This window comes from Gopherus flavomarginatus, chromosome 2 (genome assembly GCF_025201925.1).
Source record: "Gopherus flavomarginatus isolate rGopFla2 chromosome 2, rGopFla2.mat.asm, whole genome shotgun sequence".
NCBI classification, from domain to species: domain Eukaryota; kingdom Metazoa; phylum Chordata; order Testudines; family Testudinidae; genus Gopherus; species Gopherus flavomarginatus.
The window spans coordinates 67,443,310-67,466,986 of NC_066618.1; the positions used below are offsets into that span (position 1 = coordinate 67,443,310).

The 23,677-nt window shown below is 42.6% G+C and overlaps 1 protein-coding gene across 1 annotated transcript in view; it reads right to left on the reverse strand.

Annotated features, from left to right (window-relative positions):
* Nucleotides 1-23,677, reverse strand: part of SCRN1 (secernin 1) — a 55,765-nt gene that overhangs the window by 29,539 nt on the left and 2,549 nt on the right. Inside the window, exon 2 of the mRNA XM_050938695.1 lies at nucleotides 321-480. Within this exon, the coding sequence (XP_050794652.1) occupies nucleotides 321-479 (159 nt within the window). The 5' untranslated portion in view covers nucleotide 480. The remainder of the gene's footprint in view (nucleotides 1-320; nucleotides 481-23,677) is intronic.

The following is a 23,677-nucleotide window of genomic DNA, read 5'->3' on the forward strand; positions in this document are numbered from 1 at the left end:
GCTTGTCTGCTTCAGAAAATGCTGGTTTCTAGAGCTTTCCGGTTGGTAAAGTGCCAGATAACACACAGTAGTTAGTAGTAGTTTTACTATAGTTGCCATTTGGGAACTCCCGAGCATCTTCTCACCAGCCCTCCCCAACTCCTAAGGCTTGTTCTGGTAGACAGGCTCAGAATGAAGCATTATTCAATCATTCTGGACCTTATAAATTTGAGTTTAGGGAATACAGAGTCCAAAATCTGACAGGAATACAAGGGGCACCTTTTACCTTTTGAAATGGCACTCGCCTATACTGTAATTTTAAGCACAATGAAGCCCATTACCTCAACTTTGCTTCCTGGATCATGAGCAGCAGCAGCAAAGTAGACCACCTCCTGTACTTCTTCTCGAGGCCGTGCAGAATTTTTTCCAAACACAACAAGCCCATCTTTAGTGCGTGGTGGAAAAGCAACAAAACAATAACTGGGAGGAGCCACAGCCATCCTAAAAAGTGAAGGGAAAAAGGTAATGCAAGTCTGACTAGTATTTCAACAAACTTTCAAAAATCATTAAATACATAGCTAGAGCTGGAGAACAAATATTTCACTGTCATATTCATCTTATTCCCTTATGTCAGTTAAGTGCAGTTAGTGAAAGAGAAACAGGTCAGATCAGCTTAGTCTTATTTGGGGTTTGATAAACACAATTAAATTACAGTGAGTTACATACTTCCCATATACATCTGTGAAGGCAGAGGTGTAAGGGGCAGGGGAGAAGAGAAGGTGATTGTGCCTTGGTAATAAGACCAGTCAGCCTTTGAAGAAGGAAGATACTAAACAACTCTGATGCAGAGCAACACCTGACCTACAAGCATTCTGCTGACTCAGAAACAGGCACTGCACCAGAGCAGAGAGATGCAGAAGAATGTTAAATATTCTACTATAGTCGTCGTCATCTTCTAATGCAGTTTAAAAAAAAAAGGATGAGTGATCTCTCAAATGGTATAATGGTATAACTGGAACTGGAACTAAAAATACATAAAGCACAAGTGGTAGGGGAGGCTGCCTGTCAGTTTAACTACCTATCCAAATAGAAGAGTTATAATAGTAACTGCTAAGTGATTGAACCTGGTTTTCTTCTATGGTTTGTCTGCAGATTTTTAAACCTCAGGTTAATTGATTGCCAGTTTGTAAAGGCTAGTCTGGAAACTCCTCCGATGCTTTTATCAGGATACAAATGTTCTAAGTGTCCAAACTGCCAGTTAATATATTTATGAAGGTTAACCCGCTAACTTGAGGCAAAACACATCCTACCGTAGACAAACTACTGGATGACTATTCCGTCAAACAATTATGGTTTGTCTTTAAGCACAGAAACGCCATCTATCACAGGGGTAGGCAACCTATGGCATGCATGCCAAAGGCTGCACCTGAGCTGATTTTCAGTGGCACTCACACTGCCCGGGTCCTGGCCACCAGTCTGGGGGGCTCTGCATTTTAATTGAATTTTAAATGAAGCTTCTTAAACATTTTAAAAACCTTATTTATTTTACATACAACAATAGTTTAGTTATATAGTATAGACTTGTAGAAAGAGACCTTCCAAAAACATTTAAATGTATTACTGGCATGTGAAACCTTAAATCAGAGTGAATAAATCAAAACTCAGCACACCACTTCTGAAAGGTTGCCGACCCCTGATCTAGCAGATGTAAATTCAAGAGAAAATTTTTCAAGACACAATACAAACAGTACAAGCTTCCCTAAAAAGAAAGGTGTTACAGTGAAAACATTCTGGGGAAAAATGCAACTGTTTACTTTGGTACTTCTATAGCTCATCACCATGGTATAAGAGTACCTCCCAAATTAATAAAAATGAGATCTTCTCTGTCTGCAAGAGTCACTTTAAAAGTAGCAGATTTAAACGAAATGTATATGATCAAAAAGTTCCCAACAACCATTGCTCAAGTTATAGTAACAACTCTCTCAAATTTGTGGTGCTGTCTTTGGTCACTGACTTAGATGATATCTGAAAACCTTAGACATCACGCACTCCATGCAATTCAAGACTTGAAACAAACATTTTTAAAACTATAAATAGAAGTGAGCAGTTTTTTTTTATTTGATTAGGTGGCTAACCTGAAATCCAGAAACAATTTTGTTTTTGTTTTTTCTTCACCAACATAAAAAAACCCAAAGATTTCATTTTGAGTTAAAAAAAAAACAAAACTTAGTTTTTGGTGAGGTTTGGGGTTTTTTTGGTTAAAACTAAATTTCTAACCAAAAGACTTTGAAACAAAGATTAAACATTTCAAAAATATTGAAGAAAAAATCCTTTTTTTCCCAGCTGAAACTATTTGCCAAATTCAACCCAGATTCCAAAAATTACCTGATTTTAGGGTGGAGATCATTCAGCTCTTCCTGGACGATGAATCATACTGTCACTAGTAGGTTAGGGTCACAGGGACAAAATGTGGTATTGAAGCATTACAGTGCTGACAGGTCTCTCTCACATATTATCCCTGACTTATAGCCTGCCTATTGGCTTGGCTCACCTAAATAGCATGCAACATTAAAAAAGCGGATATTTGACATTCTGCAAAATGCTGAAGCCCCTTTCGGCATAAGCAATTTTCTCAACAGTGAGGTTTTCGGCACATTAAGGACAAACTGTACTTATTTTGCTCATACTTTGAAAGCTGATACAGTTTCAACCAGCCTCAAATTAAGCTCTACATACTGTAGTTCTGATTTTATTCACTTCAGCAAGTGCTTATTCCCTTTTAAAATGTACCTATAGTATTTTCCTGATCCTACAGTAAGTTGTATGATACACCTTGTAATCACAGCCAATTTTACTGGAACCAATCTTCCAGCGTGCCAAGTATACCAAAGTTTTGAGTGCTAGTGTTTGCGTCGAGACATACCACATTTGTTGACCATGTATCCAGCCACTTGTTTAAAAGGTTCAATCTCTAACGGTGCTCCAACATGTCCACTATAACGTCCAACATGGGAAATAGCTTTCCCACAGCAGACTTCAATGCAACTGACAGGTCAGTAAAAACAGAATCTCTAGCGCTCTGGATTTTTTTAAACTACCTTACAATCTTCCCCACTGTTGGAGTTCTGTTTGCCCCAATGCAGATATGTGTATGAAGTAAACAGCTGAGAAATACTGCAACCTAAAATAAAGCCCTTCACTTGATATACTGGCAATTTGGCTGGCAAAACTGATTAATATTCTCCTTACTTTTTTCTTCCATAAATATACTTAAGAGCCTGACACTAAACTCTTGTTCTATGCATACATATATGGATGGGAGCACACACAGTTTTTTGGGTAGGAGTTTTGCCTCATTCAAACATGCATCACTGACACTTCAATTTCTGCCCCCTTCAGTTTGTTCAGAATGCTGCTGCTAAACTCCAACTTCTTTGCCCATCTGGCTGATCACGTAACAACCTTCTCTGAATGCCTCCATTGACTTATGTGATATCATATTTCAGCTTTTCACAACTTTCAAAGCTCTATATACTGTTTATCTCTAGTTAAGTTCTGTGATGAACCTCCCTCGTCTTTCCACCAGTGCTCTCAGCCTCCTTAGTTTATCAGATTCTCACAATCACCTCCATGCCTCCTTCCATATTATGTCCTCCCGGAGCTCATCTTCAAGGTCTCTACTCTATTCATATTTAAGACTTAAAGACCCGCTTCCATCATACTGTCTGTACTGAATTCAATTGGCTTGTATATACAGTTATCTATTGTCCCTCTTTCCCTAACCTGTACTTGTCATCCTTAGATGGTCCTCTGATCAGGGATTGTTCTTAAGTCTTTGGAAAGACTAGCACATAGCATGTACTACTGTAAATACACTTAGAAGAATGTCTATTGCTATATTATCACAACTACAGAGGCATATTTTGTGTTATTTCAACATTTTTTTGCGCACAAGCCCATATTCTCATACATATAATCTTCATACATAAACTGTATAGTGCTCCAGTGTGGACACTTCTATTTAACCAAAGAAACTCTCCATGACTATGCTAACTTAAACTTGCACTACATGATCACTGGCACTGTTCTAACATGTTTCTCTGAAACGCAGTGCTTAGATGCAGCAATTCTTGGAAACCAGCATAGGCAGATGTGATAGCAGTCAATGGTTTTTGTTCATTAAACATTGAAAACCAGCAGTTACCTATATTGTGAAATAGACATCACACCATTAAGAGTTAAACAGAGGTACCTACTGCCAATTTAAGGTTAAAAATCCTTATCTTCAGCCAGTGTAAATTATTCATAACAATGGAAGTACACAGATGGACAACAGCTGTGGATCTGGCCCTGTACCAGAGAGTTTTAATTTCCCCACATTCTTTGTGTGAGCAGTTAAGTAGTTCCAGGTAGGTTATTTGTGAAAGATTGATAATACACTGGTTTGATGTACATCAGAAGAGACAGTATGAAAATCAGAAAACAATCCAATTCTGCAGTGATATCTGAAGTGACAACTCACAGGTAATGAATAGCATTTGACTGATCTCACTCATCAAACTGCAGTTTGATAAAAATTAATTATAAAGGGAACTTGGCTTTATATGCTGTTACCTTTGTATTTCTTTAGTTGTGTTCTGGTTACCATGGCAGTCTACTTAATGTGTGCCTGTACAATATGAAGAACCTTTGATTTAACGTGTTCCTTTATTTTCCAGTATAATCTCTCATTGTGATAAATTTCATTTAAAGATCGCAGAATTAAACTCAGTTTGACAAAGTTACCATTAAGAGCTAATCTGTGTAATACTTTGCTGCAGAAAGAAGTTATAGAACAGAATGTCTTAGAGCCCTACACAGCACACTGGATGTCCCACTGTGAAACATCAGCTATGACCTATATTAGAGTTTTAGAAGCCATGAGTCTTAACAACAGGACCAAGTTTTTGAATCAGCCTGTGCCATATTTTTAACCTAAAACTATGTCAAGGCAGATGGATTACAAATCTAGAGATTTTACATTTTAAAGTTGAGATTTTACATCTATCAGAGTCTACAATCTTTGGTTTACGTAGGTATTTGCACTGGCTTCATTTCCATGACATGAGTGCCTTACAAATTCTAAGTTACATTAAGAAGGATATTAAGTTCCTATTAGACTCTCTCACGTTATTTATCCACATAGGATTAATTTCTCAAAGCGAAATATGGGGAACACAGCAGCCATTATTGTTCACTGAGTCTGTGCAGGGGAGGGTAGTAACACAGGTGAGACACTACAGCCATCTAAATAAATCTAAGTGATGCACGTGCTGTTCCTGGTTTTGTTTTTATAACCAGTGCTGTCACAGCAATGCAGACATACAGGATAGATTGCAATATCCTGCAGGACATTACATCTTTAACAGGCTCACTCCATTGTGCAGAATCTCTGGACTCATCATCAACACTGTGTATACATGCATACACCCCTTTATTTTCATATTTTAAAAAGCCAAAGAGTAAATTATCCTCCACGTATTTCCCATTTTAAGTACCAAAATTTCTTTAACTGAAGAAGAAGGGTGAATGGAGAGGAAAGGTGAATGGAGAAGAGGAGACATCTCCATTTTTTTTTAAATGGACAACTATATTTGATATTGGGACAGAGGTAAAGACTCGTAAAAATGGAATGAGACAAATTACCTATGAGTTTTAAAAGAGAGAGATTTCAAGGCCAGAATGTATCGTTAGATCATCTATTCTGATCTCCCGTAGATCTCAGGCAATTAACTTCACCCAGTTACTAAAGCGCATTTCCTAGAAAGGCATGAAGTCTTGACATGAAAACATCAAGCAATGGAGAATTTCTTCCCCTTGGCAGTTTGTTCCAATATTTATCACCTCACTGTTAAAGTATTTGTGCATTATTTCTACTCTGAATTTGTCTAGCTTCAGCTTCCAGCCACTTGTTCTTGTTATGCCTTTGTCTGCTAGATTAATGAGCCATTTAGTACCTGATATTTTCTCCCCATGAAGATATTTATGCACTAATCAAGTAACCTTTCAATCTTTTTGATAAGCTAAATAGATCAAGCTCTCTGATGCTCTCGTATTTTTTTCACCCCTTGGATAATTTTGGTGGATATTTTCTGCACCCTCTCCAGTTTTTCAACATCCTTTCTAAAATTTGGGTACTAGAAATGAGGCAATGTATTGCTATTGGCCCCTCCAGTGCCAGAGGTAAATATTGCCTGCTAGAAGGGACCTTGAGAGGTCCTCAAATCCAGCCCCTTGTGCTGAAACAGGACCAAATAAACCTACCATTCCTGACAGGTGTTTGTCTAACCTATTCTTAACCTCCAGTGAGGCCCTTGGAAGCCTATTCCAGTGCTTACCTATCCTTATGGTTAGAAAACTTTTCTTAATAGCTAACCCAAATCTCCCTTGCTGTAGATCATGGATCGGCAACCTTTGGCATGCGGCTCACCAGGGTAAGCCCCCTGGAGGGCTGGGCCGGTTTGTTTACCTGCTGCGTCTGCAGGTTCAGTGATTGCAGCTCCCACCTGTTGCGGTTCGCCATCCTGGGCCAATGGGCACTGCGGGAAGTGGTGCGGGCTCAGGGATGTGCTGGCCACTGCTTCCCGCAGCCCCCATTGGCCTGGAGCAGCAAACGACAGCTAGTGGGAACTGCGATTGGCCGAACACGTGGATGCAGCAGGTAAACAAACTGGCCCGGCCCATCGGGGGCTTAGGCTGGCGGGCCGCGTGCCAAATGTTGCCGACCCCTGTTGTAGATTAAGCCTATTACTTCTCCTACCTTCATTGGACAGGGAGAACAATTGATTACACTCCTCTTTGTAACAGCCCATAACAGACTTTGTAACAGACTTCTCAGGTTGTCCCCCTCCCCCCCAATCTTCTTTTCTCAAGACTAAACATGCCCGGTTTTTTTCTTTAAACCTTTCCTCAGAGGTCAGGTTTTCTAAACCTTTTATCATTTTTGTTGTTCTCCTCTGGACTCTCCAATATGTCCACATCTTTCTTAGTGCGTTGCCCAGAATTGGACTCCAGCTGAGGGCTCACCAGTGCTGAGCAGACTGGGAAAATTAACTTCAGTGTCTTACATACAGTACTCCTGTTAATACACCCTAGAATTTTGGCCTTTTTCGCAGTTTCATCACATTGCTGACTTGGCTTGCTGGAATCCTTTCATCTGTGAAAGACAGTGGGAATTGCGGCCTATAATGTAGATGGTTTGCAATGTCTCATGTGACTGAATAGTCCAATCTGAGAGTTGCATGATCTTTGGCAGTTATTGCAAATATATGTACATTGGTTGGGAGCTGCTTGCCTCCTATGGGCTCTTTTCTCTTCAAGCTGTAGTAGCCAGCTTTTGTCATGGACTTTGATACCCTGACTGAGACAAGGGTGCCACTTGTTACGATCACTTGCCAAGATTTCCCATTGGTCAGGATCAATTCCAAATTCCTTCATATCTCACTTGCATGTGTCTTTAGAGCGAAGCTTGGGATGTCCTGTTGTTCTTGTTCCCTCTGATAGCTCGCCGTATGCAATGTCCTTGGGTATGCGTCCGTCTTATTGCTGACTCATTCAATTTGTTATCCACTAAAACCTCTAGATCCTTTTCAGCAGTACTGCCTCCTTGATAGTTATTCCCTGTTTTGTAGTTGTGCATTTGATTTTTCTTTCCTTGGTGCAGTGCTTTGCACTTGTCTTTACTGAATTTCATCTAGTTGATTTCAGACCAGTTCTCCAATTCATCAAGACTGTCTGAATTCTAATCTTGTCCTCCAAGTGGTTGGAATCCCTCCCAGCTTGGTATCATCCACAAATTTTATGAGCATACTTTCCATTCTGTTATCCAGGTTGTCAAGGTATTATTCCCACTTTGAACTTTAGCGTCCAGAAAGTGGGGACCTGCATGTACCCCTCTGAACTTAATTCCTAGCTTAGATCTGATAGCACTGCCACCAACCAAAAATACAGTGTTTTGGTACACTTCCTGTCCCCTAGGGAAGGTTTTTGGGGGACCCAAGACCCAAATCACTTGGGTCTTAAAACAGAGAGAAATAAACCATTCCCCCTCCTTTCCCCTCCCAGACTTTCCCTGAGAGGTCCACTGATCCAAACTCCTTGGATCCTAAAACAGAGAGGAATTAACCTTCCCCCCACCACCACTCCCTGGTGAGTCCCGACCCAATCCCCTTGAGTCTAACACAAGGAAAAAAATCAATCAGGTTCTGAAAAAAGAAAGCTTTTAATTAAAGAAAGAAAAAATAAAAATTATCTCTGTAAAATCAAGATGGAAAATGTTTACAGGATCTTCAGCTTATATAGACTAGAGGGATTCCCTCCCCTCTAGCCTAAGATACAAGTTACAGCAAACAGAGGTAAAATATCCTTCCAGCAAAATACACATTTGCAAATAAAGAAAACAACCATAAAGACTAATCCTCCTTCTATCTAGTACTTACTATTTTGAACATGAGAGACTGTTTCAGAAAGATTGGAGAAAGATCTGGTTGCACATCTGGCCCCTCTCAGCTCCAAGAGAGAACAAAGAACAAAACAAAGAGCACAAACAAAGACATCCCTCCACCAAGATTTGAAAGTATCTTGTCCCCCGATTGGTCCTTTGGTCAGGTGTCAGTCAGGTTCACTGAGCTTGTTAACCCTTTACAGGTAAAAGAGACATTAACCCTTAACTATCTGTTTATGACAAGTCATTAAACAAAAATATTGAATACTGTAGTCCCAGACTCAAGACATGCTCTTGCAGGCCCCCACCAGATACGTCCCCTCCGTCTAACCGTAAATCATTGCTTGTTGAGTACAGTTTTTCAACTGGGCTTGCACCCACCTTAGAAAAATTTCATCCAGACCACACTTCCCTAGAGTGTCATGTGCATCTGTGTCAAAACCTTATTAAAATCAAAATCATCACATCTACAGCTTCCCCCTTCCACTAGGCCAGCAACCTGTCAAATAAGGAAGTTCAACTGCTTTGGCATGATTTGTTCTTGACAAATCCCATGTCTATTACTTATAAACCTTTTATCCTCTAGGTGCTTATAAATGAATTGTTTAATAATTTGCTCAAATGTCTCTCTCAGTATCAAAGTTAGGCTGACTGGTCTAATTCCAAGCTCCTCTTTCTTCCCCTTTTTAAAGATAGGTACTATGTTTGTCTGCACCCATCTTTGAGAACTCATGGAGGATAATTGCTAACAGTTCAGAGATTATTTCACCTAGTTCCTTAAGCACCTGAGGGTGCATTTCATCAGGCTCTGCTGACTTATGTAAATATTTTTAAAGTTAGACGCATTCAATCTGTTCTTATACATTCAAGGATCTCATTAGCCCTATTTGCCAGAGCCTTACACTAGGAAGAAATACTTTTAAAATAGTTTCAGGATTGCTACACAATATGTAGCAAAGAATGAGTTGTTGGAAACCTCTGAATTCACTATATAGATATGTGAGATCACCAAAATGGGTATATATTGAATGGGAGAAAGTGAAAGGCTTTGTGAGATGGTATTTATGAAAACCCTCACCTATGAGTATATAGGATAGTTACATTCCCAATTACGTCCTTTCCAGAAGTCCCAAGTGTAGGTTGCCAAAAAAATAAGTATTTTTTGTAATTTTTTCCCCCATGGAGAACTTTATTCCCAAATGCACTTTAAGGAAAATTGCATTATTAAATTCCATAACACAACTGCACCTACATGTGAGCTGTTTGCTCAAACAACTAACCAATACCACATTTTCCTCTGACTAAGGTGTAAGTAATGGCTCTTACCACATTTTATGGTCATCCAGTTATAAGTGTGTCATTATTTTAAGTCTTTGATATAAAAATTTAAGTTGGCTCAAACAAAGTTTATTGACCCAGTGATAAAGGAAGGGTTTTTCAGCATGCACTAGACACTCTCAAACCCAGATGAGGCAATTTTTATTGTGTATCTGCAATTTAATTTTAAGATTAAATTCTGTTCTTCAAAGATTTCAGAAGAGGAGGCAGCAGAGACGAGGTCCAAGGCCAGAGAAAAAGGGAAATGAAATGGAGGAAATGAGGGGGAAGGGCTTAGTTCTTAGGAAAGAAACACTTCTAAAGAAAGTATTCACTTTGTGCTAGAGTTGCTACAGGAATGAAGTGATGTGGGATGGTGTTTTCAGAGAAGGCAGTCCATGAGCATTTCAAGAAGCAGTCCTCAAACTTTTCCATAGTGTGAACTCATGTCCTAGGCCAACAGGGCTCTTACATAAGGAAAAGCAGCCACAGCAGGAAAGATGGTCCAGTGTTTGGAGCTCTGGCCTCATACTTGGGAGGCCCATGTTCAACTCCCTGCTCTGCTCAGGCTTCCTGTATGGCTTCGGGCAAGTCACTTGGGCCTGGTCTACACTAAAATTTTGCTGTAATAGCTATGTCTGTTTGCAGTGTGGAGAGAAAAAATAAATTAATCACACCCCTAAAAGACACAGATATGCCAGGAAAAGTCCAAGTAGTATAGACTCAATTATACCAGCAAAACAGTGCTCTTGCTCTTACAGTTTATTTCATTTGGGAACTGGAAACTTTTGGTGGTATAAGCTGCATCTCCCCAACATGGCTTGCTAGAACAGTTATCTGCCAAATCCCTTCTAGTGTAGCCAGGGCCTATATCTCTGTGCCTCCATCCTCCAGTCTCTAAAATGAAAAGAATACTTCTCTACCTCACAGAGGTCTGCATTAGAGACAATGAGACACTATTTTGCTAATGGAAGGCCAAAGTAACAGATAGGTGGATCACTTATAGCATGCTGACTTCCTCCAAGACATCTGGAAATTTGACCAGGATGATTTGGAGCCAGTTTAGGAAATATAAGCTAAATAAGCTATGTTTTTATAATGTTTACATGTATGGTCTCGGTTTAGCGTCCCCAAAAAAGTCAACCATGTATACTGAGGACATGATTTCCAACGCCCTTAACTTGATCAAGTCACAGTCGATTTTGTCCAGAATAAGGCCACAGATTGCTTCTCTGCAAGAATTACTTCCATACCTAACTTCAGATCTCAAAGGTCAGCCATTTTCACTACTCAAAAAACAAACAAAAAAATTCAAATGGAAAAAGTGTATTTTCAGCCTCTCCAATTTCAGGCATCACTGAACTGTTTTTACTCAAGCTATTTTAAAGAATGTAGACACCAAGCAAAGAAGTTTCCATTACAAGTTTCACAAAGTTATAATCTATGTGAACACAGGACTTGATAGTGGATGCTTTTATAGGGGTTGTTCCTCAATTTTACTTGGAAATATTTATCTAGTGTATTAGAATTACAAATACTTTAGATATTAATACTTTGCAATGCCTTCCTCTTTAGCCAATCTGACTCTTATTTCTGGGAAAGTAAGATTGCATGCAAGTGTTTTTTGCCTATGACTGGTCCTTTGTCTTCAGATTGCAAAAACAACAGTCTTACAGTGAAAATGTAGCATTTCTGTAACCAGGAAACAGTCTACAGAAAAACTAGACAAGTGTGGGAAAGCTGGGTCAGAATAAAAGTCTGTCTTGACATTTAACTAGCGTTTACTGAACTGAATGAATACTCAGTTTTTGCACTGTTTTAATTGTCTGTCTTGACAAAGTGCCCTGCAGCTTTATCTCAGTGAAACCAAAAAATTCTCCCCATAGTGTCATATATTAAAAGATCTTTAGATTTAATATGAAAAAGGCAGGTTGGGTAGGGTTTTAGGGTTAAGTGATTTTGATATACAAAGCAGGTATCTGGCCAGTAGATTTATTTAACATTTCCTGAACAGTGGAAACTCAAAATTCATAATCCGCACACAAGCTATTTATGTTTATAGACCTATACACTTTAAGGAGTGTAACAGAGTGCTGCTGTGCTACAAGGAACTATTAAAAATAACTGGTGGTTCTGCACCAACTGTGTTCTGATTCATCAGAATGGAGAAGTATTATAGTTTGGTTGGATTGTTTCTTTATCAAATAATAATTTTAAAAATACAAAATGTTACAATACATCAAGGTATTCCGCCATAAAGCCTAACATGAAAGCCCAAAGTGGTCTCTACATTTCCTACAGCTACACAATCTCTTCACGGACATCCTCCAACACCTCTCAAAGTAACACCGAAACAATCAGTATGATGCATTTTCAAACAATTTATCTTGGTTTGTCTTAGCTGAGATCATATGGGCTCGTCTTTATGAGAAAGTTAGGTAGTAGTAGAACACAACATGGAGGAGGAGGAATTTTAACATGGGAGTTACGACTTGGCAGTCAGTGTAGACAAGCTGTGTGTGTACATGTTAGCTTGTCATTGGTAAAACCCTGTGGAAACTAAGTTAATATTGTGTCAGCTGATTGTGGTTAACAATAACATGACAGATTGTCCCTGTCTTCACTGACTTATGTTAATAAATCCTAACTTGACTCAGTTTGTTTTAGCACTGCCTAAAGGTCTAGTGAAGGAGCACATAGTTGGTTTACACACACTTGCTCATTATTCCATCCTACATAATCCACTATTGGACTCTTTGGTCCTTGATTTCCCTGGTGTTAATCACTGTTTTTATTTTCATTAAAGTGCCCTGCAAAAGGGTTTTTTAATCTTTAAAGAACTCTACATTTACATCTTTAATGCTTGCTAAGAGCAATACTTAAGTCATTCACCAATACATACAATCTTTCAGTGCCTCCCATCCTAAGACAAATCAAAAGTCTTAAAGGAATGGGATGAAATGAAGTTTTGGATCCCTGCCCCCCCAATCATCCTATAACAGCCAACCAAGTTTCATAAATAAGGCCCTCCAAATCTTGCCTTGAGAACAAGAAAAAAATAGCCTCTGCTAGGGCCAGAGATATTACAGAACTTAAAGGAGTACACACTTCAACCATCAGAATCTGTTTACATCAACGGCTATTTATATAGCACCAACAGTATGCTGTGCTACAACTTCTCTAACTAGAAAAGCTTTGTTACTGGGCGCCTTACAGATCACAGCTGAGATCACCATGTTGTCTGTTAATAGTCTTCAGTGGGAGGAAACTGGAGACAGGGTTTGGGTTTTTTTGTTTTTTTTTCTTCCCCAGTGAAAGTCCTCAGCATTGGAATTTGCTTCTTCCATGACAGGAAAGCCTAAGTTGGCTGACATTCATGGTGCACCACATGTTGTCTTGGGCATTTCTGTGCTGGTGGAGAGAAAACCGGTTCAGCTTTGTTGAGATAGGGAAGTTAATTGTGGACTTTGTAATAATTCAAATAACATTTTACATATACCTAGAGTAGAAATCTATTTACATATCTTTAGTGTGTATATTTTATGTAATCTGAGATGCCATCTCTTTTACAAGTCTGGCAGTGTCTTGACAGTACTTGTATGTACAAATTATTAAAGATACATGACCATCATATCCTGCAGAAGAGGAAACTGATGACCCAAAATACACCTAATAAAAGCAAGATTCATTGAGCAGCAGGGCTGGAACAAAGAAGAGAATCTGATATGCAAGTCACAAAGAGATAACGGTTCACAGCTTGATGCACTGGCAGGTTTTAAAAAATGAAAAAATAGGCAATGTTATGCTTAGAGCCCTGTGCGGATACAAAAATGTGGATCCGCGTCTGCTAGACTCAACATGCATCCGACTTGCGATCCGCTAGCCGTATTTTATGTGTATCCACAACTGTAGCAGCAAGCTGTTTCACAAGGGCTAGCAATGGGGGAGAGGACAGAGATTAGTGAGCAGGGAGGATCTTGCAGAGAAGAGGCGGCGCAAGGGCGAAGACTGAAGCTAAGGGGCAGTGCAGGGGTGGGGTCTTGAGGTGAAGGGGCAGCACAGGGGCTGGAGGGAAGGGGCATCTGTAATAACCTTAGTCCCAGTTTTGGACCTTAGCGTCCAAAATATGGGGGTTAGCATGAAAACCTCCAAGCTTAGCCACCAGCCTGGACCTGGTACCTGCTGCCACCACCCAAAAAATTAGAGTGTTTTGGGGCACTCTGGTCCCTCTGAAAAACCTTCCCTGGGGACCCCAAGACCCAAATCCCTTGAGTCTCACAACAAAGGGAAATAATCCTTTTTCCCTTCCCCCCTCCAGGTGCTCCTGGAGAGATACACAGACACAAGTTCTGTGAAACTACACAGAGAGACTCCCCCTCTCTGTTCCCAATCCTGAAAACAAAAAGTACTTTCCTATTCCCCCAGAGGGAATGCAAAGTCAGGCTAGCAATCCAACACACAGATCTCCCCTTGATTTCTTCCTCCCACCAATTCCCTGGTGAGTACAGACTCAATTTCCCTGAAGTAAAGAAAACTCCAACAGGTCTTAAAAGAAAGCTTTATATAAAAAGAAAGAAAAATACATCCAAATGTGCTCTCTGTATTAAGATGATACAACACAGGGTCAATTGCTTAAAAGAATATTGAATAAACAGCCTTATTCAAAAAGAAGAATACAAATCAAAGCACTCCAGCACTTATATTCATGCAAATACCAAAGAAAAGAAACCATAGAACTTACTATCTGATCTCTTTGTCCTTACACTTAGAAACAGAAGATTAGAAAGTAGAACTACTTCTCCAAAGCTCAGAGAAAGCAGGCAGGCAGAAAACAAAGACTCAGAGACACAATTCCCTCCACCCAAAGTTGAAAAAATCCGGTTTCCTGATTGGTCCTCTGGTCAGGTGCTTCAGGTGCAAGAGACATTAACCCTTAGCTATCTGTTTATGACACGCCCCCCAAATTGCAGACAGTGGGGAAGCTCACTGGCGGCGATTTCCTTCTAGAACTTGAAAATAAACAGATTAATACAACACATGCACCTTTACATATACTCCTAAGTATATAACTAACAGACTTCTACATTTTAAGAACACTTTTTAACTACTGAATTCTGGGAAACTCTCACGGGAGAGTGCATCAGCTACTTTGTTAGAAGCTCCTGTGATGTGTTGAATTTCAAAATCAAAATCTTGGAGAGCTAAACTCCAACGAAGAAGTTTCTTGTTGTTCCCCTTGGCAGTATGAAGCCACTTTAGTGCAGCATGGTCAGTTTGTAGTTGGAACCGCCGTCCCCAAACATATGGGCGTAGCTTTTCCAGGGCGTACACAATGGCATAGCATTCCTTTTCACTGACTGACCAGTGACTTTCCCTCTCAGACAGTTTCTTGCTGAGAAACACGACAGGATGGAAGTTGTGATCTGTTGCTTCCTGCATGAGCACTGCTCCTATACCACGCTCAGATGCATCTGTGGTTACTAGGAATGGCTTGTCAAAATCCGGGGCCCTGAGCACAGGGTCAGACATGAGCATCGCCTTAAGCTGGGTAAAGGCCTTTTGACACTCATCAGTCCACTTAACGGCATTTGGCTGGGTCTTTTTGGTCAGGTCGGTCAGTGGGGCAGCGATTTGGCTGTAGTGTGGTACAAATCGCCTGTAGTATCCGGCCAAGCCTAAGAAGGATTGGACCTGCTTCTTGGACCGTGGGACAGGCCACTTTTGGATAGCATCCACCTTGGCCTGTAGGGGGTTTATGGTTCCTCGACCCACCTGGTGCCCCAGGTAAGTCACTCTGTTTTGGCCTATTTGACACTTTTTGGCCTTAACAGTTAGTCCTGCCTGCCTGATGCGCTCAAAGACCTTTTCCAGGTGTAGTAGTGTTCGGGCCAGGAGTCTGAAAAAATGGCCACATCATCGAGGTAGGCAACTGCAAATTCTCCCAGTCCAGCTAGTAGACCATCTACCAGCCTCTGGAAGGTGGCGGGTGCATTTCGAAGGCCGAAAGGAAGGACATTGAATTCATACACCCCCGCATGGGTGACGAATGCTGACCTCTCCTTGGCAGGTTCATCTAGCGGTACTTGCCAGTACCCCTTGGTTAAGTCTATTGTAGAGATGAACTGGGCACGTCCCAACTTCTCCAATAGCTCATCGGTACGTGGCATTGGATAGTTGTCCGGACGAGTTACAGCATTTAGCTTACGGTAGTCCACGCAAAAGCGTATTTCCCCATCTGGTTTGGGTACCAGAACCACTGGAGATGCCCATGCACTGGTAGATGAGCGGATTATACCCATCTGTAGCATGTTCTGGATCTCCCGTTCTATAGCAGCTTGGGCATGAGGAGACACTCGGTAGGGTGGGGTTCTGATTGGGTGAGCATTACCTGTATCAATGGAGTGGTATGCCCGTTCAGTCCGTCCTGGGGTGGCTGAGAACAATGGGGCGAAGCTAGTGCACAGCTCCTTGATTTGTTGCCGCTGCAGACGTTCCAGGGTGGTTGAGAGGTTCACCTCTTCCACGCCACCGTCTTTTTTCCCGTCGTAGTAGACACCGTCAGGCCACTCAGCATCATCTCCCTGGACTGTAAACTGACAAACCTGTAAATCTCTGGAATAGAAAGGCTTGAGAGAATTAACATGGTACACTTTTGGCTTTAGTGAGGAATTGGGAAATGCTATGAGGTAGTTTACAGCTCCCAGGCGCTCTTGGACCGTGAATGGCCCTTCCCATGATGCTTCCATCTTATGGGCCTGTTGCGCCTTCAAGACCATAACCTGGTCTCCTACCTTGAAGGAACGTTCTCTGGCATGTCTGTCATACCAGGCCTTTTGCTCTTCTTGAGCATCCTTTAGGTTCTCTCTAGCAAGGGCTAAAGAGTGTCGGAGGGTGCTTTGTAGGTTGCTTACAAAGTCCAGAATGTTAGTTCCTGGAGAAGGCGTAAACCCCTCCCATTGCTGCTTCACCAACTGTAATGGCCCCTTAACCTCGTGACCATACACAAGTTCAAATGGTGAAAACCCTAAACTGGGATGTGGTACAGCCCTGTAGGCAAACAGCAACTGCTGCAACACTAGGTCCCAATTATTGGAGAATTCGTTGATGAATTTTCGTATCATGGCCCCCAAAGTTCCATTGAACCGTTCAACCAGGCCATTGGTTTGATGGTGGTACGGGGTGGCAACCAAGTGATTCACCCCATGAGTTTCCCACAGTTTTTCCATGGTCCCTGCCAGGAAATTAGACCCTGAATCTGTAAGGATGTCAGAGGGCCAACCTACCCTGGCAAAGATGTCTGTTAGGGCCAGGCACACAGTGTTAGCCCTGGTGTTGCCTAGAGCTACTGCTTCTGGCCATCGGGTAGCAAAGTCCACTAAAGTCAGTACGTACTGCTTTCCTCTGGGCGTCTTTTTTGGGAAAGGGCCCAGAATATCCACAGCTACTCGCTGAAATGGGACCTCAATTATGGGGAGTGGCTGGAGAGGGGCCTTGACCTGGTCTTGAGGCTTACCCACTCTTTGGCATACCTCACAAGACCGGACATACTTGGCAACGTCCTTGCCCATCCCCTCTCAGTGGAAGGACTTCCCCAACCGGTCCTTGGTTCTGTTCACCCCAGCATGGCCACTGGGATGATCATGGGCTAAGCTTAAGAGCTTCCCCCGGTACTTAGTTGGAACCACCAACTGTTTTTTGCGGCTGCCATTCTTCCCGGTGTCCACCAGAAAGAATTTCCTTGTACAAAAGTCCTTGGTCTATAACAAACCGGGATCGATTAGAAGAGCTGAGAGGCGGTGGGGTGCTCCGTGCCGCCGCCCAAGCTTTCTGAAGGCTGTCATCCGCTTCCTGCTCAGCCTGGAACTGTTCCCTTGAGGCTGGGGTCACCAGTTCTTCCTCAGACTGTGGACTTGGGCTTGGTCCCTCTGGAAGCGATGTAGGTGATGGGGTTGTTTCCGTTGCTGGTGAACCGCTCTCCGCTGGTGCACCTGAGGGTATTTCAGGCTCTGGCTGAGCCTTTTGGGTATGGCTGTCTGTTGCTTCTGCCAGTTTTGGCTCGCTGGCGCCCTCTGGCGTTGAGTTTGAAGATGTAGTTGCACTTGCTGGTGCTGGTTGTTGTTCCAGTTCCGGGCCTGGGACTGGAGATGCTGTGGCTGTTTCAGTGGTAGGCATGGAATCCGGGTCCACTACCTCTGTCTGGGTCTCTGGTAACACAGACGGGGCCTCTGTGGACGGCTCAGGAACAGGAATGGGTCTGGAAGCTTGCCTGGTTTGGCTACGTGTAACCATTCCCACTCTCTTGGCCCGCCTCACCTGGTTGGCCAAGTCTTCCCCCAGTAGCATGGGGATAGGATAATTGTCATAGACTGCAAAAGTCCACATTCCTGACCAGCCTTTGTACTGGACAGGCAGTTGAGCTGTAGGCAAGTCTACAGCTTGTGACATGAAGGGGTAAATTGTAACTTCGGCCTTTGGGTTGATGAATTTGGGGTCAACGAAGGATTGGTGGATAGCTGACACTTGTGCCCCCGTGTCTCTCCACGCAGTAACCTTCTTTCCGCCCACTCTCAAATTTTCCCTTCGCTCCAAGGGTATTTGAGAGGCATCCGGGCCTGGGGATCTTTGGTGTGATGGTGGTGTAATGAATTGCACTCGCATGGTGTTCTTGGGACACTTGGCCTTGATATGTCCCAGTTCATTACACTTAAAGCATCTTCCATCTGATGGGTCACTGGGCCGAGGTGAGTTACTGGAGACTGGTGAGGTTGAAGGGTAGGGTATCTGTGGCTTTACTTGGGTGGTATGTGGGGTCTTTGGCTGTCCTCGGTTGTAGGGTTTATGGTCTGTGTGCCCCCTGGGGTAATCGTTCCCCTTGACAGTAGCTTTCTTGCTTTCTGCCAGTTCCATCCATTTGGCTCCAATCTCCCCCGCCTCAGCGATATCTTTGGGATTTCCATCTTGTATGTACCGTGTGATGTCTTCAGGAACACCATCCAAGAACTGCTCCATTTGTATGAGGAGGTTCAGTTCTTCCAAGGTTTGAATGTTGTTTCCTGTTATCCAGGCCTAATAGTTTTTTGCAATGTAGTAGGCGTGTTTGGGAAATGACACCTCGGGTTTCCACTTTTGGGTTCTGAAGCGCCGACGGGCATGATCTGGGGTTATCCCCATTCGGTATCTGGCCTTGGTTAGAAAAAGTTTATAGTCATTCATTTGCTGCTTAGGCATTTCAGCTGCCACCTCTGCTAAAGGTCCACTGAGCTGTGACCTCAATTCTACCATGTACTGGTCTTCGGGAATGCTGTACCCAAGATAGGCTCTTTCAAAATTTTCCAAGAAGGCCTCGGTGTCATCACCTGCCTTGTAGGTGGGAAATTTCCTGTGCTGTGGAGCAATAATTGGCGCTGGGTTGTTAGGGTTGGCTGGCACATGCAGCCCAGCTTTTGCCAACTCCAGTTCATGTTTTCTCTGTTTTTCCTTCTCTTCATTCTCTTTTTGGTGCTTTTCCATTTCTCGGCGGTGGGCCAACTCTTCTTCTTCTTGTTTCCTTCGGTGGGCGAACTCTTCTTCCTCTAGTTTTCTTTTGTGTGCTGCCTGTTTGATTTGTTCTTCTCTTTCTTTCATCTCCATCTCTTTTTGTTTTATTTCCAGTTGTCGCCTGTGTTCAGCTTCTTTGATTTGTTCTTCGGCGTCAATTTTTGCCTTAGAAGTCATGGTTCCTGTTTTCTTGTGTTGGGGTGCCCTCCGGTGTTTATCTTCTGAACTGCAGGCTCTGTTCCCTCCTGGAGTCTGCCTAGCAACAGTGCTTTTTTCCTTTTCTCTCTCTAGCTAATGTTCAATGAAGGGAAACCAGAAAAACCACTTTATTTGCATGCATATAAGTGCTGGTACTTGCCTCCTAATGGGAGGGCTATTGCATGACAAAAGACCCTCAACAGTTTCTTAATGGCTTCTCGCTTAACATGCAAGCCACAAACTGCCAGAGAGAGCAGAGAAAAAAAAATTCTCTCTGGTTCCCTTTTAAAACCAACTGTTTCTCTCTGCTAAAAAGCCCTTAGCAGAGAAAAGAAAAATATAATATTCCTACTGGCTTCTGGATTCTGTCTATATCCCACCAGCTGCCACTCATGTAATAACCTTAGTCCCAGTTTTGGACCTTAGCGTCCAAAATATGGGGGTTAGCATGAAAACCTCCAAGCTTAGCCACCAGCCTGGACCTGGTACCTGCTGCCACCACCCAAAAAATTAGAGTGTTTTGGGGCACTCTGGTCCCTCTGAAAAACCTTCCCTGGGGACCCCAAGACCCAAATCCCTTGAGTCTCACAACAAAGGGAAATAATCCTTTTTCCCTTCCCCCCTCCAGGTGCTCCTGGAGAGATACACAGACACAAGTTCTGTGAAACTACACAGAGAGACTCCCCCTCTCTGTTCCCAATCCTGAAAACAAAAAGTACTTTCCTATTCCCCCAGAGGGAATGCAAAGTCAGGCTAGCAATCCAACACACAGATCTCCCCTTGATTTCTTCCTCCCACCAATTCCCTGGTGAGTACAGACTCAATTTCCCTGAAGTAAAGAAAACTCCAACAGGTCTTAAAAGAAAGCTTTATATAAAAAGAAAGAAAAATACATCCAAATGTGCTCTCTGTATTAAGATGATACAACACAGGGTCAATTGCTTAAAAGAATATTGAATAAACAGCCTTATTCAAAAAGAAGAATACAAATCAAAGCACTCCAGCACTTATATTCATGCAAATACCAAAGAAAAGAAACCATAGAACTTACTATCTGATCTCTTTGTCCTTACACTTAGAAACAGAAGATTAGAAAGTAGAACTACTTCTCCAAAGCTCAGAGAAAGCAGGCAGGCAGAAAACAAAGACTCAGAGACACAATTCCCTCCACCCAAAGTTGAAAAAATCCGGTTTCCTGATTGGTCCTCTGGTCAGGTGCTTCAGGTGCAAGAGACATTAACCCTTAGCTATCTGTTTATGACAGCATCACATCACGAGCTGCTCCTGGAAGGTCACAAGGGATGGTGGCAGCAGCACTACTGCATCACGGCAGGGTGGAGGGGTGGGGCGCCAGAGCGCCGCCCGCACCAATCGCTCGGGGTGGGCCCTGCTGCCCAGGAGCCAGCAGGCCAGAAGCACAGCCAGTGCTGCCAGGCCAGTCCATGGTCAGAACACTGGCACTGCCTAAGGGGCCCGAACTGCTGGACAGGAAGCAGCATGGCAAGCAGGTGCTGGACAGCCCTGACTCCAGCCTGCTGCCCAGCCCCAGCCACTGGCTGCTGGCTTCTGGCCCCGAGTGCGCTGCATCCTCCATGCTGCCTGGGCCACATGCCGTGGGACAGGTGCCGCATGTGATCAACTATCCGCATCTGATTGACTATCCGTGGATATTAAGCAGATATCCATGGATTTGTAGGGCTCTCATTATGCTGTGACTATACTGGGGTGGGGTGGGAGGATCTGCAGTAAAAGAAATCTTATTTGTGCATAAAATGGCTAAGAGGAGAGTGGTCTTGTGGACAAAGCACAGGACTTTAGGCATAGTATGTATTACATGCTGCATATTCAGACAGAATACACAATTAAAATCACTTCTGTAGAGCAGGGTTAAAGGGGACAGAATGAGGAACAGAATATAGATAGAGGAGGTAGCCATATTATGCTGCACTGTATATTGACACCAGCATCTATGTGTTTGAAACTTACAGGTGTAGGTTAATTTAATTAATGTTGTGTTGTGTTCTCTGTTGGGTTTATGATTAGGTTATCAAGCATACTTTTGCATGCACAGGTTCTGGAACTAGGGATGCTGCCACACCCCCTAGCTTGAAGTGGTTTCCATCATGTACAGGGTTTACAGTTTGGTTTAATGGCTCATAGTACCCCCACTATACAAATTGTTCCAGCGCCCCTGTATGCATGTGCCTATTTTTGTCTGGGGGAGGGAGAGGAGGGACAGCCAAAACTCATAACTCAAACAGGGGGCTCAGCTCAAAAGGTTTGAAAACCGCTGACTTAAAGGATGTGTTGACTCATTACACAGAAGGAGAACTTACTCCTGGGGGTATTCTGCACCACTGTGCATGCATAATTAATTAATGAGCCATGCATATTTTTAAGTTTGGGGGCAGAAAAAAGGTTCTGCCGGGAAGTTGCTGCAGTTCTGCCTTTGCCCACTAGATAGAACAGAGCAGCAGCTCTTGGCCAGCTAGGAAAGAGAGAGCCTGCCTTCTTCACAGCGCCCATTGGGCCAGGCCAGGAGACAGGGTCTATGGGGAGAAAGACAGCATAGGGCCGGGGGGTCAGATAGGGGCTCATAAGAGCTAGGGGCTCATAAGGGCTAGGGGGAGAGGACAGACTGGGTCAGGAGCTAAATGGCAGTGAAAGCGCAGGGCCACAGGTGGGAGGGATATGCAGCGCCACATACGGATGAGGATGGCTGAGTGGGGGCAGAGACACATTGAGACAGAGGGAGGAGATGCAGGGTCACACAGGGAGGGGGAGTGGGTGTGTTGAGTGGGGGGTGAAGGGACACGTGGACAGGGCTACAAGGACACATGGGGATGGGGACAGATGTGCCAGACTGAAGGAGAGGCTAGGGGGTCAGCCAACATCTGCATGGGGGAAGCTCCCTAACAATCCCTTCCCACCCCCTAAAAAGCCCTGTTCCATACTTTTCCCACTCATACCCAACAACCCTCAAAGTTCACACCCAAGCTCCCTCCTAGCAATTACTTCTCTCTTCCTCAGTCCTTCATTAATTACCCCTGACTCTCCCAAGCCTTTGCACTGCTTTTCAGGGGAGTGGGAAATACAGTTCTGTATTGTAGTTTAAATGAATTATTACTCAGTTCTGTATTAATATGCCTAGTAAGGAATCTATTGGTCAAAAACCATTTCCTGAATCGTTTTTGTTGTCCGTATTGTTACAGAAATACTTGCTGACACGTATTTTGAAATAAATGACCAAAAATAATTGAAACTGGTGTGATTAGATTGTTATCTTGACAAATAAAATATGCAGAATTTGAAAATACTGTGCACAGAATTTTTAATTTTTTACAGTATTCCCCCAGAAGAAAGAATTTCATCTTACATGCATACCTTGCTAATTCACACTGACCAGGTCATGTCACGTTACTGAAAACTGCATGCCTGTGAGTAGGTGAACAAAAAAGGCAGAGAATGCATCAAAAGTATTTTGTTCACTTACTTTAAAAGATATAGTTCAGTTTGTGTTGATAGTACCATAACTGAGCATAGTAAGTGTACCTAGTATGGCTTGTAACAATAATTACTAAACAAAAACACATCACTGCAGAACTCTGCTGTTTAAATGGCATCAGGGAAACAGGAATAGGCAGCAATTGGTGGTGCTAATTGTGAATGTGTATGCTCCCAAAGTTCTACTGTACTTACAGAGATTTAAGGAGCATCAGAGCACCCCGAGATAAAAATCTGGCCTTTGAGGCCACATTAAATAGAACTGTGTCTACAAGAAACAAGTCATTATTGAAAGTTTACAAAATATAAGTGAGTGTATTAATTCTATCAACTGTATGCAGTTGTTTTTTCTGGGTAGCTAGGTTCACCAGCTCTTTTCAGAGAGTTAAAGTAAATATTAAAAAAAATAGTCATGCCTTGTTTTAGCAGTAAAAATATATTGTCCTCCAAAATTTCTGCAAATATAAAACAAGCTCATAAACTGTAAATGGATTTGCTTACTTATCAGACATTTTGTAACTTGTCTATTTTCAGATTGTAAAAAGTGGCTTTGGGACCTTAACTGCTTGACAGATTTTATCTACTTTAGCAGTGTTACCTGTGACTGAATTAAGCTCTCTCCAGGCTTGGATGCTCTGAAATCAATGAGTGTCTTGTTTT